The 18,041-nt window shown below is 51.2% G+C and overlaps 2 protein-coding genes across 3 annotated transcripts in view; one reads left to right on the forward strand and one right to left on the reverse strand.

The window, feature by feature from the left end:
* LOC101947108 (interferon-inducible GTPase 5-like) overlaps positions 1-18,041 on the forward strand; it is a 370,729-nt gene that overhangs the window by 90,541 nt on the left and 262,147 nt on the right. The window lies entirely within an intron of this gene.
* On the reverse strand, positions 5,902-16,130 carry LOC101946653 (uncharacterized). Its single transcript, XM_065573637.1, has 6 exons — positions 15,993-16,130; positions 14,798-15,027; positions 12,390-12,743; positions 11,093-11,443; positions 10,454-10,737; positions 5,902-8,643 (listed from the first exon to the last, which is right to left on the reverse strand). The coding sequence occupies exons 2-6, from the start codon at positions 14,853-14,855 to the stop codon at positions 7,432-7,434; spliced, it is 2,259 nt and encodes a 752-aa protein (XP_065429709.1). The 5' UTR covers positions 14,856-15,027; positions 15,993-16,130; the 3' UTR covers positions 5,902-7,431.

Consider the following 18,041-nt stretch of genomic DNA (forward strand, 5'->3'; position numbering starts at 1 on the left):
TTGTTTGCCCGTGTGACTTTTGATATACTTCTATTCTGACTAATATGGGTGGACAAAGGGCTCCTTACCAATATGTGTGCACAAAGGACAAATTTCAGAATAGCAGCCATGTTAGTCTGTATCAGCAAAAAGAACAGGAGTACTTGTGGCACCTTAGAGACTAACACATTTATTTGAGCATAAGCTTCCGTGGGCTACAGCTCACGTCTTCGGACAAAGACACTCCGTGTGTTGCTTCTGCCTGGCCAGATGGGTTTGTTAGTATCATGGGAATAGATAAGAACAGTTAAAGTGTTAGTGGGCCTGGTCGGAGTATAATATACAAGCACACACTTTAAGACTGCCTGAACTCCTATCTCAAGCAAGGTCAAGCAACCAGCTAGGAAGGGTAATGGGGTTTTGCGGGGGGAAGGTATAAAACATTTAAAGGGCAAAGAAATGCCTGTCCCTGACCGTAGCACAATCTCACTCCTTACTCTTCCCATGGGATACAAAAGAGGTGGGATGAAGACTCACATCCGCCCAAAATGGAGCATGATTATAGATGGGAAGGATAGCTCAGTGGTTTGAGCATTGGCTTGCTAAACCCAGCGTTGTGAGTTCAATCCTTGAGGGTGGGCTCTGGGGCAAAATCAGTACTTGGTGCTGCTAGTGAACACAGGGGGCTGGACTTGATGACCTTTTAGGGTCCCTTCCAGTTTTATGAGATAGGTCTATCTCCATATATTATTTTATAAATGGTAAGGGGTGGGTTGAGGGTGTGCATTTCAGGTATAATGATGCCTGCTAAGGAGGGGAGGGGAGAACGAGACACTGGTGGGAAACAAGGCTGTGCGGTGTCAGAGTGTGACGTTATATGATTATAATACAACATCCCATTGAAATATGGCACATAGGCTGAATGGCCCCAGGGTCGACCTTTAAAGGCTTGTTAGGAAGACATGCAAATGATAGCTAGGCTATTCTACTAGGATGGAGTAGAACTCTGAAGTGCAAATCTGTATTGTTAAAAGTTAGAGGTAATGCTAATTCTATATGTTTACTTATATCTTATAGATGCTAAGGGTATAAACAGACAGTTCCTGTCTCTTACCTTAGCTATTGCTGCAGAGATCAAATGGGAAGAATAACATTTAGATGTAACTTGCAATCGTGACATTGTTATATGTCTCTTTAAAATGTGTGGTGAATGTATATGAACTCTTTAATGCACAAATTACCTTGTGCTTATCTTCACAGTTAATTGCCAGGATATTTGGAAAACAGAAGGTCCAATCAAAAGAATATTGTTCGCCCAGGACTGGATGGTCAAGAGGCTGCTAGAGATGTATAAAAAGCCTTGGGACCTGATTCTGTTGATCTCAGATCTGCTTAGGGTTTCATGCAGGGGAGACCTAAGTCTTAATGCTGAAAATCACCCTGAATATGGACAATATTCAATTGTTTGTTTACAACTTATACTATATATATGCATGAGGTTCAGTCTCACTTCCAAAATGTATGTTAGTGTTAATAGGCCACACACCCATTTTAGCGTGGTCGCCTGAACACAGCTAGGTCACTTCAGCTGGGAATCACATTGTCTATTTCCAGTTTAGACATATTCATAGAGAGACCAGTACAATTGCTAGTGTGGACTCGGTTATATGGCTAAAAGGTGACTCATACCAATATGGCTTTTTCTCCTTCTCCTACAGGACTATTCTGTCCCGGCACCTGCGTACCGATCTAACTACATGCACACTAGAGGAGCTGTACCACTGGTATCTTTAATGCAGTATATCGCTCTAGTGTAGAAAAGCCCTCGGATCTTGGTCAGGTCTCAAGAAAAGCAGAGTTTAGTTGGTAGCTCACAATAAGCAGAAGAACCGTGTCTGGCAAAAGCCACAGGGGCCAAAATCTGCTCCCAGCCTGGTGTAAATCAGGAGTAAGTTAGGTTAGGGTGGGGGAGGGGCACTGCAGTGAGCGGGCGCTCTAGGCAGGGTCTCTATGGTGAGGGTGGGGGAGGAGCACTGCAGTGTGTGGGGTGCTCTAGGTGGGGTTTCTGTGGTTAGGGGAGGGGAGGATCACTGCAGTGGGGGGTGCTCTAGTCAGGGTCTCTATGGTTAGGGTGGAGGAGGGGCACTGCAGTGGGGGGGGTGCTCTAGTCAGGGTCTCTATGGTTAGGGTGGAGGAGGGGCACTGCAGAGTGGGGGCGCTCTAGGTGTGAAATACTGATTTGCCCCAGGATGGTTATCTCCTGTCTATCAGGAAGACCTATTGAATCCAAACGGGCCACTGTTGGGACATCATAGACCAGAGGTTATCAACCAGGGATACATGTACCCCTGGGGGTACGCAGAGGTCTTCCAGGGGGCACAGCAACTCATCTAGACATTTGCCCAGTTTTACAACAGGCTACATAAAAAGCACTAGCCTAGTCAGTACAAACTGAAATTTCATACAGACAATGACTTCGTTATACTGCTCTATAGACTATCCACTGAAATGTAAGTACAAGATTTATATCCCAATTGATTTATTTTATATGGTAAAAATGAGAACGTAAGCAATGTTTCAGTAGCAGTGTGCAGTGACACTTGTGTATGCTTATGTCTGATTCTGTAAGCAAGTCGTTTTTAAGTGAGGCGCAACTTGTGGGTATGCAAGACAAATCAGACTCCTGCAAGGGGAAAGGTTGAGAGCCACTGTCATAGATCAAAGACCACCATGAGTGGTGTAGAGTCAAAATTGTTGTAGTTAGGTTGATGTAGTGTCAGTGTAGACACTCCATTGCTCACATCGACTGTTACCAGCTTTCAGGGACCGTCCCACAATGCCCCACGCTGACAGTACAGTTGTTAGACGTGCTCCTGGCCAGGCCGTGCACCACTGACACGAGGAGCGAAGTATGCACAACCGATGTAATTACGGGCGATGGCTGTATGCCGACCTATGGTAGGTCAACTTAATTTTGTAGTGCAGACATGGCCTCACAAAGCTAAGTTTTAAGTTTAGAACAAGCCTAAGGTTGCAGAGAGCCTGAAACAATCACTTTGAGGTGTGAATTGCCCCGTCCATTCCGGTGGGTATGAACTCAGATGCTCAAGATGATTTTGATGGGCCTCAAAGGGGGTGTCTGTAATATATGCCCACTGTCGGTTGCTCTGGCAGTGTCGAGGGGCTTTCCAGGGGCTTGAGTGTAACTGCAAATAAAACTCTAACTGGCCACACTGTGAACTATTTCACGGCTCAAACCATGAAAGAAAGGAGAAAAGGGATCGTATTCTGAAGATCGATACCTGCCAAGTGTGTGATGGATATGGAGAACTAGTCTGCTCTGTGTGTGTGTGTGTGTGTGTGTGTGTGTGTGTGTGTGTATACACTAAGATGTTTAAGCTTGTTGATTTAATCACCTTGTGACAATATTGTTTATATTGCTGCCAAGCCAAGAGCCTGAATTACCCTGACCCTCTAAACCTAACTTGAAAGCTGTAATGTTTTTATAAACAGGAAAGTTCTTGTAAGTCCTTCTGGGAATCTCTCGCTCTATTGAGACCTTCTAACTTGCCCTTGGTGACTGGCCCATTGCACAGCAGTTCCAGGAACCGGGAATCAAAGGCTATCTACGCTCTATGGGCATATTGTATTGGGCTGTATACGCTCTATGGGCGTATTGTATTGATTTCAAAAATTATTGACTTGGATCTAACTGTACAGACATAGCTCAACCTCAGTTATACGGAGGGTGACCAGACAGCAAATGTGAAAAATCGGGACAGGAGTAGGGGGTAATAGGAGCCCATATACGAAAAAGACCCCAAAATCATGACTGTCCCTATAAAATCGGGACCCTCGTTAGACGTTATATTTTTGGAGGTCGATCTTACTACAATTCGTCGCCTTTGGTTTTCTCTCGGCTTTCTACCTACTTTACTTTTTTTTTTGTATTTCCGCCTTTCCTCCCTGCCTCCCAGAAATAAATAAATAACAATTAATGAGCTCAGGGCCTGATTCCCAGTTCAATCCAAGGCCAGTCAGAACTTGGAGACTCTCGCCCTCTGCTGGGAGCCTTAACACACTACGCTCTGGATTCCTTCGTATCATTTCCCAGATGATCCAAGCTAGCAAAGGTCTTTCAGCCCAGCTCCGGGTGTAGATTAAACTTTGGTTCCCTCTCCCGCACACCTGACGTCACCTCTCACTGTCCCGGGCTGTCTGGTCATTTAAGGATGGATCTGCAAAGCAGAGACTACAATATTCATTAGCCCCGTCCCTGCCCCCCGGCTAGGTAAGAGGAAGGGCCCTGAACCAGGAATCGCTGCTGGGCTCTGCATGAACGGGTTGGCTGCATGGCAGCGAGGAGGTGGGAACAAGCCCCAGGAGCTGTGGACAGGCCAGAGCTGTGAGCTGTAAGTGCCGGACAGCCCAGCTGGGTGCAAGTCTGTGTGGAGTGTCTGGAGGAGCCGAGGGGCCCCGATGAGAGACGCTAACTGAGCCCAGCTTGGAAACCCACCAATGCCTATTTGCCCGGAACAGAGAATGGACTGGAGAGGACAGTTTTCGTAGCCCCCGTCCTACCCTTTACCTCCCTGGGTGAACATCCACCTGTGATCCTGCTGTGACCTATTCCGGGGGGGGGGGGGGGGGGCGGCTTGTTCTGCGCTAACAGCTGTGATGAACTTGTAACCACAGAAAAACCCCAGTGGGGGGTTGAAGGACGGATCAGGGCCCAGAGCCCTGCTGGAGCTGGGGGTGAGCTCTGGGAAGCTTATCAGCACAGGTTCTTCTATTGTTTTTAATATGTTTTCTTTGCCCTGCCTTCACCTTAAGGCTAAATGTGCTGGCTTAGAAACAGCTGGGGGCTAACTCATACCTGCAGGCAGTTACACTGGTTATAGCCTTGGAGGAGACAAGCAGTACAAGCCGGCTCAGGCAGTCTGGCTTGTGGGGGAATTCACAGTGTAGGCAGGGAATGGTGCAGCCTGGGAAAACCCCGATCAGGAGGCCCAGAGGTGCAGGTCTCCACCCAAGAGAGGTGACGGCTGGGGATCCTACAGTAGTTGCCCTTGCTAGACCACAGAGAGGGAACACGGTGAGAGCTGCAGCACACGTTGTTGAAACATGGGGAAAAAAGTGGCTTGTGCTGATTTAGTCCAGGCCGGGCAATTATTCATTTAAGTAAGGGACGTCCCGTATAATATGGAATGGGGCAACTCAGTAGCTCTAGCTGCTCAAGCACTGCTCGTCTCTGAGTCGTGGTGCCCCTGGCCCAGCACCGGCACCCTAGAGGTGTGGGGTAGTGGGCAGCCCCACTGATCAGGCTGCCTGTAGTACAAGCCAGGGCTGTGATTGCAGCTGAAGCAGACACACCTCAGCTAGCTCGGGTCGCGGAGCAGCAAAGCCGCGGCAGCACGTGCTGTGTGAGCCCCCACGGCATCCTGGGTAATTACTGCCCGGGCTGGCCCGCTCCCGTTAAAGCAGCTCGGATACGTCCAGGAGCTGCAGTGCCCCCGTGACTGAAGTACAGACGTACCCCGAGGGCGGAACCAGAGCGTCCACACAGGAAGCTATTGCCGGGTGGCTATTCTGCAATAGCTGTTCCGGGCTATTTCCCCAGACAGAGGCGCCCTCGGCTGACTTTCAGCCCTGATGAAGCACAGAGGACGCCGGGCAGCAGGCAGCATGATTAGCAAACAGCTGAAGCAATGCTATAGGTGGGCCAGACGTGCGTCTCAAGCCTTTGCGAGGTACCAAACAGTACAGTGCCTGGCAAACTTCTGTAGTGTAGACAAGGCCTAAGATTTTCTGCTCACCACATGCTTATTTCCGTGCATGCGACCCAGCACTGACCCGTCCACCAGCCCTGAATTAATCCAAGGTCTTCTGTGAGTGACGAGGTTCGGAAACACAGACGCTTAATCCCAAAACACGCATGTTTAGTGGAGTATAAAACAAGTCTGACAAGAGGAGAACACACAGGCTATTGAACATACGCATTACAGTAGAGTCGCGCTAACCTGTGTGAGCAGGTCAAGCAATTACCTTTTAAAGGTATAAACCATCAGCTATCGCCCGGTTTGCAGTGCTATTGCTTGAAATGACTTATTGAGAAGAGGACTGGCTGTCCCTCGTGGGGCAGGGAATGGGACATGAGGCCTTTCCTCTCTAAGTGCTGCAGTTCCCATCCGGCCCCAGGGCAGGGACTGACTGGCTCAGGGGGGCAGGGAATGGGACACAGGGCCTGTCCCTTCTAGGGGGCACCGGCTCCCATCCGGCCCCAGGGCAGGGACTGGCTGGCTCATGGGGGCGGGGAATGGGACATGGGGCTGTCTCTTCTAGGGGGCACCGGCTCCCATCCGGCCCCAGGGCAGGGATTGGCTGGCTCAGGATGCAGAGGGCGATATGATGCAGACTGAGGGACTCAAACCCATTTCCTAGCCAGGAAACCTACTGCATTAATAGCGATACACACAGTGTTTCTATCAGCGACCGTCTTCTCGAGGGCCCCAGGCTAGTCTGGCGGGAGGCTTGGGACGGAGGAGAACACGAGGATGCAGAAATTTGCGCACCCCTGGCTCTGCCCCCGCTGTGAAGATGCGTCCCTAGGGCTGCAGGGAAAGCAGCAGTAGCTCCCGCAGCAGACCGCACAGATGGCAGAGCTGCCAGGCCCAGATTTTCTTTTCCTGTAGGCTAGCGCCGCTGAGCTGAGATGCCAGGACCTGTGCAGCCCCCCGGGAGCCCCCATCCCAGGCGGCACGGAGCCTGCTGCTGAGTGGTGAACAAGGAAGCAGAGCTAAAAGGATGAGAGAGGAAGCGAGGGATGCGGTTTGTTATCCCACTAGCCTTGGAGTCAGGAGACGCAGGGTGTGTTTCTGGCCTGCTTGGGGTCTCGCTCTGTGCCTCCATTTCCCCTCCCACCTTTTGTCTGTTTGTAAACTCTTAGGGACAGGGACTGTCTCCGGCTGTGTCTGGGCAGCACCTGGCATGTCGGGGCCCTGATCTCAGCTGGGGTCTCTAGTAAGTGTTGCTGTAATATAACTAGATAACAGGAAAAGAAACAATATAAGAAAGAAAGAACTATGGGCAGGAAAGTAGAACAGGGCCAGCTGCCTGGGCTGGGAATACACGAAAGGACTCAGACTGTGAGCCAGACTTTCCCACACACCTACATTCAATCATTTCACTATTCATCTGTTGACCCGGATTTATGATGCTGGTTCTTCCAATCTAAGCCCGTCTGGTGTGACAACCTCAGCCCAGTTCCCGTGTCAAGTGGAAGCTGGCGGAGTTACGCTCTGGAGGATTACATCAGGGGAGCTTCAAAAGGAAGGACCAGAACAGGGACAAGAACAGCAGAATAAGCACATGGTGCTCGTGAAGCGTGTGCCTTGAACATTTGGATGCCGGTCCTGGAAATCCTTCCTCATTTGAGTCGTCTCGTTAGCTTCGTTAGCTTTCCTTGTTGTCATATGGATTTAGCTTCTGTAGGATTCTTTGGGCATCTTCAGTAGCACGGCTGAGAAAGGTTTTCAGCAGGATATACTTGGTAGCCAATGAAATTCCAAAAGCAACCAAGAGTCCTACCCCTACAACTCCTCCAGACACCATGAATCCTAGCACCCGTAAAGGCCTCAGAAATAAATCTGCTACTATCAATATGCCACACCCAACCGAGGACAGGAGCTGCAAGACCACGTTAATGCTAATTTCCTTGGCCAGCAGGGGCTTCATAATGGCCTTCAGCTCTTCCGCTGGTTTGCCAAACTGCCTCGCGAGAGCCATGAAGGAGACATCATCGAGGCCAAAGACCTGGCAATAATATCTCATGCATGTCAGCAGGATGGTTACGTCAATAATGGTGGAGACACCGGGTATGTGAATAACCGTGAGAAGAGAGGACGCAAGAGCTATTTTCCAGATCTGCTTCTGCAGGGCTTCCTTTTTCTTTTGCAAGATTTGCAGAGAGGAGTTGGGCAGGGCCAGTATCAAAGCCCTTTTCTTGTCGCCCGGGAGCGCTTTCTCCATGCTCGCTCTCAGGAGGGGAAAATCGTACTTCTCTAATTGAAATGTACAGAGGAGGAAAACCTCAGGATTGATCATCCCTCCCACTTCCAGGCATCTGATGCAGTGGTTACGGATGTTGTGCAGTATTTCCTCCTCATCATGGGTGGAGGGCCGGCTATGTCTGTCAGAATCCAAATCTGCCTCCACCTTGGAGCGCACAAAGTAACACATCTTCCCTGCCTTCCGGATCTCCTGGGCGAGCTCAACATGCTTAGGTGTGAATCCCTCTGAACACATGATGATGACAAAGTCATAGAGGACAAATTTCACCTGCTGGAGATATGCCTCTGGCTGAACATCTTCTGTCCCACTTATCGGCAGTCTCCAGAAAGTCACACTCGGGTGTTTGGGATGCTGATAAGCTGTTGGCTTCATCATAATTTCTTCCTCCTCAACTGGGGCAGCACCTTCGTCTTCATCACATAGCCCCCGCATGGCGTTAATGAAGGACGATTTCCCACAGCCTCGCTCTCCCATAATGGCGATATTTAACCTGGTGTATTCCAAAGCCCACTTCTGCATTATAGAAATCATTGTAGGTACTAATTGAAATCCAGGAGCAGCCCTTGGTTCTCCCATGTCTTTGGCAGTCTGCCCCTGAAAACACAAAAACCCAGACCAAATATTGATCGTGTATTCTCAAGGGCAACATTTATAATGTAATCAGCTCACAGAAGAATCACAGAAGGCTCAAAGTGAATTTGCAACAATCTGCAGTTAAATTGAAGAAATTGCTGGTAGGAAGGAGACTGAGGACATCTTGTCCTTCTTCCCCCACCCCCATAGATGTCAGACCGTCAAAGATCCCTCACCAGGACCCGTGAGAAGTGGTAACACTACCATAAAGGCATGTGTGCAGCCCCCTTTCTGCAAGGAAGGTGTGAGATGCATTTGCAGAGGATCCTTTCTGAGCGAGCATCCCAGACGCACAACTGGAATCTGAAAATCTCTGCCTGTTTTGGGGACCCAGGGCAATTTTGGAGAAGACATTCCAAAGTTACATCTTCACAACTTTCAAATAGCGGGAGCAATTGTCTTCAGAATTGGCTTGATCTTTAGAGCACCACAAGATCTACCAAACAAGTTAGGTTTGATATTTCTGGCTTCAGTAAGTGGGAGTTAAGTCTGGGCAGAAACTTTCTGAGTCAAGTGTCTGTGAGCTGGTTACACAGTTTGCAAAATCAGTTTACAGAGCAGTTTGCAAGTGCAGTAGGAAAATTCTGCCCCTCTTTGTGAGCTGTGGCACCTGTTGCTGAGAACGTTCAGGGCCAGATCTTCAACTCCTGTTCTGGTTGGAAATCTGCCCTAATAAGGTAGCCAATAGTGGGGAAGTGGGCTGTCTTCTGGTATGAGGGTCATGTAACGCTGGGCTAACTGGCTCTATGCCCCTCACGTCTGCATAGTGCTCTGGGAAGAGGTATTCTGGAGGTTAGAAGAGGTTGGGGACTCATGCTGAACCTCAGCTGCTGGAGCTGTCCCTATGGGACTGCTGCAGATGGCATAATTTAGAGTAACTGTGAGCTTGACTACATATGACAATCAATCCAGAATAAAGGAGAATGTGAATTTAAAGCAGACTAGCTAGTCTGGATTAACTCCCTACATGAATGCTTTGGAAGTGGATTAAGCTAGCTCCAGATAAAGCATTCTTTCTAGGAATAAGAGCATCCACACATGGAGTTAATCAGGAACGGTTAATCAGGAATCATTCCCTGTGTAGTGGCAGGTCTAAACTACAGGGGAAAGTCGATCTAAGCTACACGATTTGAGTTAGGTTAGTAGCGTAACTCAAATTAATGTGTCTTAGATCTACTTACCACGGGGTCCACTCTCCCGTCGACTCCCCTTACTCATTTCGTTCTGGTGGAGTACCAGAGTCAACGGGAGAGTGATCGGCAGTTGATTTAACGGGTCTTCACTAGACCCAATAAATCGAAGCCCGGTGGATCGATTGTCACAGCATCGATCCACCCTGTAGTGTAGACCTGCTCTAGGCAAGCCCTTAATCCACTTTGGACAAAAGAAAAAGGCACTCTCATTCTGGAATAGGAATATTCCCTTATGGAGTTATTATGGAATCGTTATTCTGCTTTAAATTCACACATTTACCTTATTCCGGATTAACTTTCATGTGTAAACAAACCTTAAATAAAGCAAAGGTGAAGTCTCTGCGCCAAGAGGCTTTGAGATGTGACAAAAGAAAGAAAACACGACAGTTTTCAAAACCGCAATCCTGATCTCTTTTCCCTTTCCACGTTTGCCTGACAAGGGCATCATTTCAAACGGGCAGCAGGGCCTTGAGAAATCCAAAGAGAAAGACCTAGTGACCCAGCCTCCTCCCCTCAAATCTAATGACCTCAGACACATGTGCAAACAAAGAAGGGAAGCGAAATGTCCGGAGCCGTACCGGGGAGGAATGCGCAGGTGGACTGTGGGTGGGATTGGCCACTCCTGGCTCCATAGAGGTTGACGAGGATGCCCGGAGCAGATGTTTGTTCTCCTCTTCGTCTTTTTTATGGTCGGACACAGTCTGCTGGGACTCACTTCGAGGTGACTTTTTGTTCAGCCACAGTTTCCACAAGGAAGGATAATACATTCGAAGGAAAGCGAATGCTAATATCACCAGTAACACTCCCAGACTAATCCACCACAGACTGCACCATGTTGATGGGCTCTGGAGAAGCTCAGCATCTGGAAAACACAAAATAAACCCAACGGGACGCAGCATGAGAGATGGGATATTCCCCTGGGGCACGTGGGGAAGGGGTTAGAAATGTCCCACAGACTCCAGCCCGATGGCTCTCAGCATTTCCGTAGCGTGGATCGCAGCTTCCAAGAAAGAGGGTGTCATGGACACCCTCCCTTCCACAGGCCCCACTCCCCTTCCCATTTGACATCACCAAACCTCACCTCCCACTTCCTGGTTATCGCCTAGACCCCCCGCTCCCCTGCACAGAGCTCCACTCCCTGCCGCGTGGAGCAGTTTCTAGCAGCCCAGCTGCCCAGACCCTGGGACTTGTGCGGTGCCCTGTGAGAGGAGCCCTACCCTTCTCCACGGCCACTCTCATCCGCATGGAAAACCTGCCCAGTTGGGGCTTGACGTGGCAGGTGTAGACCCCGTCGTCCGCCAGCTGGACGTTCTTGAGTCTCAGGGACGCGTTTCCCTCGCAGAATCTCTCCGGATACAGCTGGGTCCGGCCCCGGTAAGCCTCATCCTGTGTTTCCAGTGGGTCCAGCTCAGAGCAGTAGCTGTGAACCAGGAGATGTGGTCCCTCCTCTTCTTCCTTCTTCCAGGTGATGTTCAGTGGCTGGTGGTTTAACTTGGGTTGGAAGGAGCAATTCAGGATGACGTCCTTCCCTGGCTGAACGATGATGGGCCTTTCCGTTTCACTGTCACCTGAAAGGGAAACAAACATCCAGACAGGAGAGGGGATTAGGGCCCGAGCCTGGGACGCCAGAGTCCTGACTTAATTCCCTGCTCGACCACAAAACCCCTGGGTGAACTTGGACAAGTCACTACATCGCCCCATACCTCAGTTTCCCCATTTGTACAGTGTCAGTAACAGCCCTGTCCTACCAAACGGGCCCTGTGAGGAGAAGTACATTAAACTTTGAGAAACGCCTGGATCCTATGGAAATGGAAGAGTGATAACTGCCTGCAATCAAATCCTCATTTTCCCCCAAAATTTTTTCACCCGTTTTTTCTGAAATGTAGAAGTTACGTACACAGAACACATCGGTGGGGGTTGGACTGAACTGGCTCATGGCCCCTTAGACTTTCCCTGGTGCCAGCCTTGTTCAGCTCCAGAATCTAAGAGCTCATTTTAAGAAAATGTCACGCTCCAGCCTTTATGGTTGTGAAACTTATCCAAAAGAAGAGGTGGCATGATTACCGTGTATAAGGATTTTCACAGGGAGAAAATACCAGGTACTAATGGGCTCCTTAAGCTAGCAGAGACAAGCAGACCACGAACCAATGGCTGCCGGTATCTGCCGAGAGCCTGAAACAATCTCTTTGAGATGCAGGAGCTGCACTGAGCGTTACCCATTTCTCCCCACCACACAAAATCTGCATGGAAAATCATACGGCTACATGGCCTTTTAAGTCGCACTGGGTATGAAAGTGCGGGTCTGCAGGGGAGTTCTCCTTCCCTTGCCTGGAAGGTAACAGGTAGTACAGAAAGCAGACAAAGTCAAGGCCAGACGAGTGTGGTGTTTTTGGTGGATACACTGTGGCTTTGCAATGAGGCACCCATCTGCCCTGCTGGGTGATCACATGGTACACCAGGCCTGGAGTGATTGTCGCGGATGCTATGACCGGGGTACAGGAAGAGGAACCGTACTTAGCACTATAAGTGAAATCTTCTGGGACCAGCTTCCCAGCTCACAGGTGACGTTGCAGAGGTAGGATCCCTCATCCTGGAGGCGAACGTCGCTGAGTCTCAGGGATGCATTTCCCTGGGGGAATTTCTGTGGATATAGCTGTGTTCGGCCCCTGTAAGCCTCTTCCTGTCCCTCCAGCCAGTTCATCTTCAGATAGAATCTGTGAACCAGGAGACCCTGGCCCTGGGCTCCTTCCTTTGTCCAGGTGATGCTCAGTCGATGGAAGCTTATCTTAAATTTGGACGGGAAGATGCAGGTCAGGGTGACGTCTTTCCCATACTGAGCTGTGATGGCTGTCTCCTCTCCAGCAATGCCTTAAAGGAAAGCGAAGATCAACATCAGAGTCTTTCATCCTCCAACCTCCACCATGACCCCCAAATCTTATTCAGAGTCACTGGTCCCCAGGAGAGAGCCCCCCAGCCTGTAAGTTGGGCCAACATACTTTGAATCCTAAGGAGGGAGCAAAGAAGTGTTAAACTGCTACCTTACTAGTTGGCCACCATCCTAGTTTTACAGCTTTCTGAAGGCCAGATCTTGTATGTCCACCAAACCTCGTCTTTTGGGGGGTGTAAAGCTAGTTAGAGGAATGCTTTTGGAACAATTTATTGGCTAATGAATAAACAGAGAAAAAATAAATGAAAAGGTGGCATGTTCCAAACTGATTAAAGGATGTACTTTTTCGTGGAACAGTGAGCTTGTGGAACTCCCTGCCACATGATGTCATTGAGCCCAGGAGCTTGACAAGATCTAAACAGGGATTGGGTGGTTAGCTGGATAACAGGGAAAGCCAGAGTTAGAGTAGTTAATGCTAACATACATTTTGGAAGTGAGACTGAACCTCACGCTTAAACCAATCTCGAGTTATAAAAGATTAGCATGAGACCTCACATGTCGGGCAGACCATCCACAGCTATGGAGATATATATATACTGTGTATATAAGTTTTAAACAAACAGTTCAATACTGTACACAGCAATGAGGATTGTGAAGCTTGGTTGAGGTGGAGGAGTCAGAGGGTGGGATATTTCCCAGGGAGCCTTACTGCTAAATGATGAACTAGCACTCGGCTGAGCCCTCAAGGGTTAACACATTGTTATTAATGTAGCCTCACACTCTACAAGGCAGCACAAGAGGCAGGAGACACAAAAGACGCATGGCAGTGGCTGCAAACATTCCCTGCGGAAACTGAACGTGATGATGAACCCAGGTTATCCCACTGGAGCGCACCACTCCCTCCCCTTTCCAAAGTGCCGGGGTGTGTGTGTGTGTGTGTGTGTGAGCGAGACAGAGAAACAGAGACAGAGGCACACACCATGTGTCTGTGTGTGTGTGTGAGAGAGAGAGGGACACACACACCATGTGTTTGTGTGTGTGTGAGAGAGAGAGGGACACACACACCATGTGTTTGTGTGTGTGTGTGAGAGAGACAGATACACACAATGTGTGTGTGAGTGTGTGCGTGAGACAGGGAGAGGGAGAGACACACACTGTGTGTGTGTGTGTGTGTGTGTGTGTGTGAGAGAGAGAGAGAGAGAGAGAGAGAGAGAAATGGAGAGGGAGAGGGAGAGACAGAGACACACACCATGCCATGTATGTATGTATGTGTGTGTGAGAGAGAGGCGCACATTGCCCCTTTACGTACGCTGACCCCACTCTAAGTACATTGCCTTTTTAAGTAGATCAGCAAGTTGAGACAGCAGCTGCTGCCAGCATGCTCCCTCCGTCCTGAGCCCCGTCGTGCCCCCCACTGCTCCGTGTAGATGGGGTACAGGAGTGGGGGGCAGGAGCGGGGGGAGAGGGACACCCTGACATCAGCCCTCCTCTTCCCCCCCGCCCCGCACAGCAAGCAGGAGGCTCCGGGGAGCAGCTCCAAGGCAGAGGGCAGGAGCAGCACATGGCAGTGGGGGGAGGGACACCTGAACTGCCGGCAGTCGATAGCCTGCTGGGCAGCTGCCGCACAGGGAACTCAGGGGAGCTGATAGGGGGGGCTGCTGGTCCACCCTGGCTCCAAGCCCCCCCCCCGCCCCCCCAGCTCCAGCAGGCTGCTCTTAAAGCAGGCGGCTGCCAAAGGACGTTAGAAGGGAGCACTGCACAACTTTAAACGAGCCTGTTCCCTAATTGATCAGCGACGTAACCACGAAACATCGTTAACCGGGACGCCGTTCAGTGAGGGGTTACTGTAATAACGCACAGCACTGAGCCCAATGGGGCCTTGGCCAGGACTGGGGTTCTTGTGTGTTACCGTGATACACCTAATAAACAGCAATCAGAATGGACAGCACCGAGCAAAGTGGGGGCCTGGGTTGTGACGGGGCTCCGGGGCACTGAAGTCGTTATCACCAAAGGCGAGCAGAGCTGGAATACTTACAGCAGAGAGTCCACAGCACAATCGAGTGAAGTGAGCAAACGAGACTGACTCTCATCATGGTGCGGAGCAGCCTGCGTCTGCAAGCGAAGGCGGGACGGTCTCTGAAGGGCTGGCTCCTGCCCCAGGCGAGCCGCTGAACGTCAGGAATGAAGGCACCGGGCGCGATTCTCCTCTCGCTCACCCCAGTAGCGCTCAGGTGTAACGCCGGGCTGGTTCCGATCTCTCATCTCCTATGTCATTTAATAGCCAAGAAAGCAAAGCGATTGCAGACGTATTTGGCAGGGTGCTGTGGAAATGCTTTTAACAAATGCAGACCTGGTTTCTCACTAATGCTCACACCTCTTTTGCTGGGTGTAAATTACATTCAATGCAATTCCGTAGCAGGAATCCAATTCTCTGACATCCCAGGGGAAGCCGAAATGAAGCCCCAGCCCCTCTAGAGCAGCGGCTCTCAACCTTCCCAGACTACTGTTGTTCCCCTTGCAGGAGTCTGATTTGTCTTGCGTACCCCCAAGGTTCACCTCACTTGAAAACGACTTGCTCACAAAATGAGACATAAAAGTACAAGTGTCACAGACGCACTACTCCTGCCAAAGTGTTTCCTTTCTCATTGTTCCCATATAATTATAACATAAATCGATTGGGATATAAATATTGTACTTGCATTTCAGTGGACAGTCTATAGAGCAGTGTAAACAAGTCGTATGAAATTTCAGTTTGCACTGACTTCGCCAGTGCTTTTTATGTGGCCTGTTGTAAAACTAGGCAAATATCTAACTGAGTTGATGTACCCCTGCGAGACCCCCAGGGGACGTGTACCCCGGTTGAGAACCACTGGTCTAGAGAAAGGGGATTGTTTTCTATTACAAATAGAAAATGGGGGAGGGTGTTTCTGTCCTGGGAACTGAGGGCTTGTGCCTCTCCCAGAGAACGTGTCTTCCTGGTCAGACTGGAGAGCCTCCCCCATGGCCACGTGCTGCCCGGGGTCCTGCAAAGGGTGGCCTCACCCTGGCTAACTCGATGGCCCGTGTGGAGCGTTGATAGCAGAGCCCAGCTCTGTGCCATTATTCATCGGTATGTGGCGTTCAGGACACCTAAAATGGCTGCTAGTCAGCAGCAGCTATAGTGCCTCTTTGGCCTTCCAACAACCAGCCCCCCGACAAAACAAGACCCAAAGCCAAGAAAGGCCACTTACCGGCTTCCCTCCCGGGAGCCCCAGGTGCGCCCACTCAGCAAAGAGCTTACAGAACCGGAGTGATTTGTGTTCGGTTTCCCATCTCTCTCCTGTCTCTCCCACTGACGCCGAGCAGGGTGAATAATCTGGAAAGTGAAAGCAACTGGCAGGGTTTTTTTTCCTGTTTGTCTTTGAAAGCAGCGAGCAAACAGCCCAGTTCCAGCGCTGCTGTTCCCAGCCAACGAGCCTGGACGTCGACCCCAACCAAGAATCCTGAACATCACAGACAGTGGGAGATTAGGGGCAGATCTGCACTAGAAATTGACATCGGCACAACTGCACCGTGGTAGCGCATCTGGGGAGACGCTCTAAGCCGACGGGAGAGAGCTCACCCTATAACTCCACCTCTGTGAGAAACGCTAGTTATGTCGGCAGGAGACACTCTCCCATCCACATACAGCTGTCTACACTGGGGGTGTGTGTGGATTTTTCACACATCCCCCCCAAGCGACGCAATAAGTGTGTAGTGTAGCCCTGGCCAAAGAGCTGAAGGGGATGCTGCAAAATTTTCTTGGTGGACGTTCTTTGACTCTTGCCAGAGGGTTTACTCTTGCCCTAATGGGGTCCCCTGGCAGAGAGCTGCGTTAGCTTGGCAGGAACTGGTCAGTCTCAAGCTAAGAGGGCTTGCACATACTCAGTCCTTGGCTAGGAAAAAAATCCAGAGAGCACTGCAGGGAACGGAGTTAGTAATCCAGTACTAACGGGCGCTCTCCCCAGGCACTCAGGGCTGGCTCTGATGCCCCCGGCTGGTGCTTGGGGGTGCTGTGCTGCAGGGAGCAGGGTGGGGACTCTCCCCTGGCAGTCAGGGCTGGCCCCAATGCCCCAGTGCTGTGCTGGGGGGGCTTTGCTGCAGGGGGCGGGGTGGGATGTCTCCCCTGGCAGTCAGGGCTAGCCCCAATGCCCCTGCTGGGTGCTAGGGGGCGCTGTGCTGCAGGGAGCGGAGCAGGGGTTCTCCCAGGCAGTCAGGGCTGCCCCGATGCCCCAGGGTGGCGCTAGGGGGCGCTGCGCTGCAGGGGGCAGCGTGGGGGCTCTCCCCTGGCACTCAGGGTTGGCCCCGATACCCCAGGCTGGCACTAGGGGGCGCTGTGCTGCAGGGGGCTGGATGGGAGCTCTCCCCTGGCACTCAGGGCTGCCCTGATGTCCCAGACTGGCACTAGGGGGCGCTGTGCCGCAGGGGGCAGCGTGAGGGCTCTCCCCTGGCACTCAGGGTTGGCCCCAATGCCCCAGGCTGGCACTAGGGGGCGCTGTGCTGCAGGGGGCGGGGTGGGGGCTCTCCCCTAGCACTCAGGGCTGGCCCCAATGCCCCAGGCTGGCACTAGGGGGCGCTGTGCTGCAGGGGGCGGGGTGGGAGCTCTCCCCTGGCAGTCAGGGCTGCCCCGATGCCCCTGCGGGGCGCTAGGGGTCACCGATCTCCTTTCTCTGGTGTTTCCAGAGAATCATGGCCATGTCAGGCTGGATGGGATCATCACGTCCCCCAGCGTGAAGGAGAGTGCGGGGGGAGGTGTCACCGAGGGGCTTGTCTGGAAATGCACCCAGTGGGCGATGGCAGCTGGCAGCACGGGCCGACCCGAGGTGGGAGTGCGAACGAGAGACGAAAGGTCGGGTGGGGATTGGCCGTGAAGGCCCGTCTGAGCGAAGAGAAGCAGCTGATGTTTGAGGAGCTGGAGAAGGGGGAGCCAGTGCAGGGCTGCAAAGCAAAGAGAGGGGTGATGCAGACAAAGCGGTGGGCTCGGGGAGTGATCTCTGCAGCAGCTTTCTGAATGCCAGGATGGGCAGGGATGGTGTCCCCAGCCTCTGTTTGCCAGGAGCTGGGAATGGGCGACGGGGGATGGATCACTTGATGATTCCCTGTTCTGTTCATTCCCTCTGGGGCACCTGGCATTGGCCACTGTTGGCAGACAGGATACTGGGCTGGATGGACCTTTGGTCTGACCCGGTCCAAACGCTGGACTTTGATTTTGTATATACTCCGAAGAGTAATGTCTATTATATGCGTTGCTCATTACAACA

This window comes from Chrysemys picta, chromosome 20 (genome assembly GCF_011386835.1).
Source record: "Chrysemys picta bellii isolate R12L10 chromosome 20, ASM1138683v2, whole genome shotgun sequence".
Taxonomy (NCBI): Eukaryota; Metazoa; Chordata; order Testudines; family Emydidae; genus Chrysemys; species Chrysemys picta.

Coding starts and splice junctions, on each gene's coding strand:
- LOC101946653 (XM_065573637.1), bottom strand. CDS start 14,855: ATGATGAGAGTCAGTCTCGTTTGCTCACTTCACTCGATTGTGCTGTGG. Junction 12,744..14,797: donor TGTGCTGTGGACTCTCTGCT/GTAAGTATTCCA, acceptor CTTTCCTTTAAG/GCATTGCTGGAGAGGAGACA. Junction 10,738..11,092: donor GAGAGTGGCCGTGGAGAAGG/GTAGGGCTCCTC, acceptor TGTGTTTTCCAG/ATGCTGAGCTTCTCCAGAGC.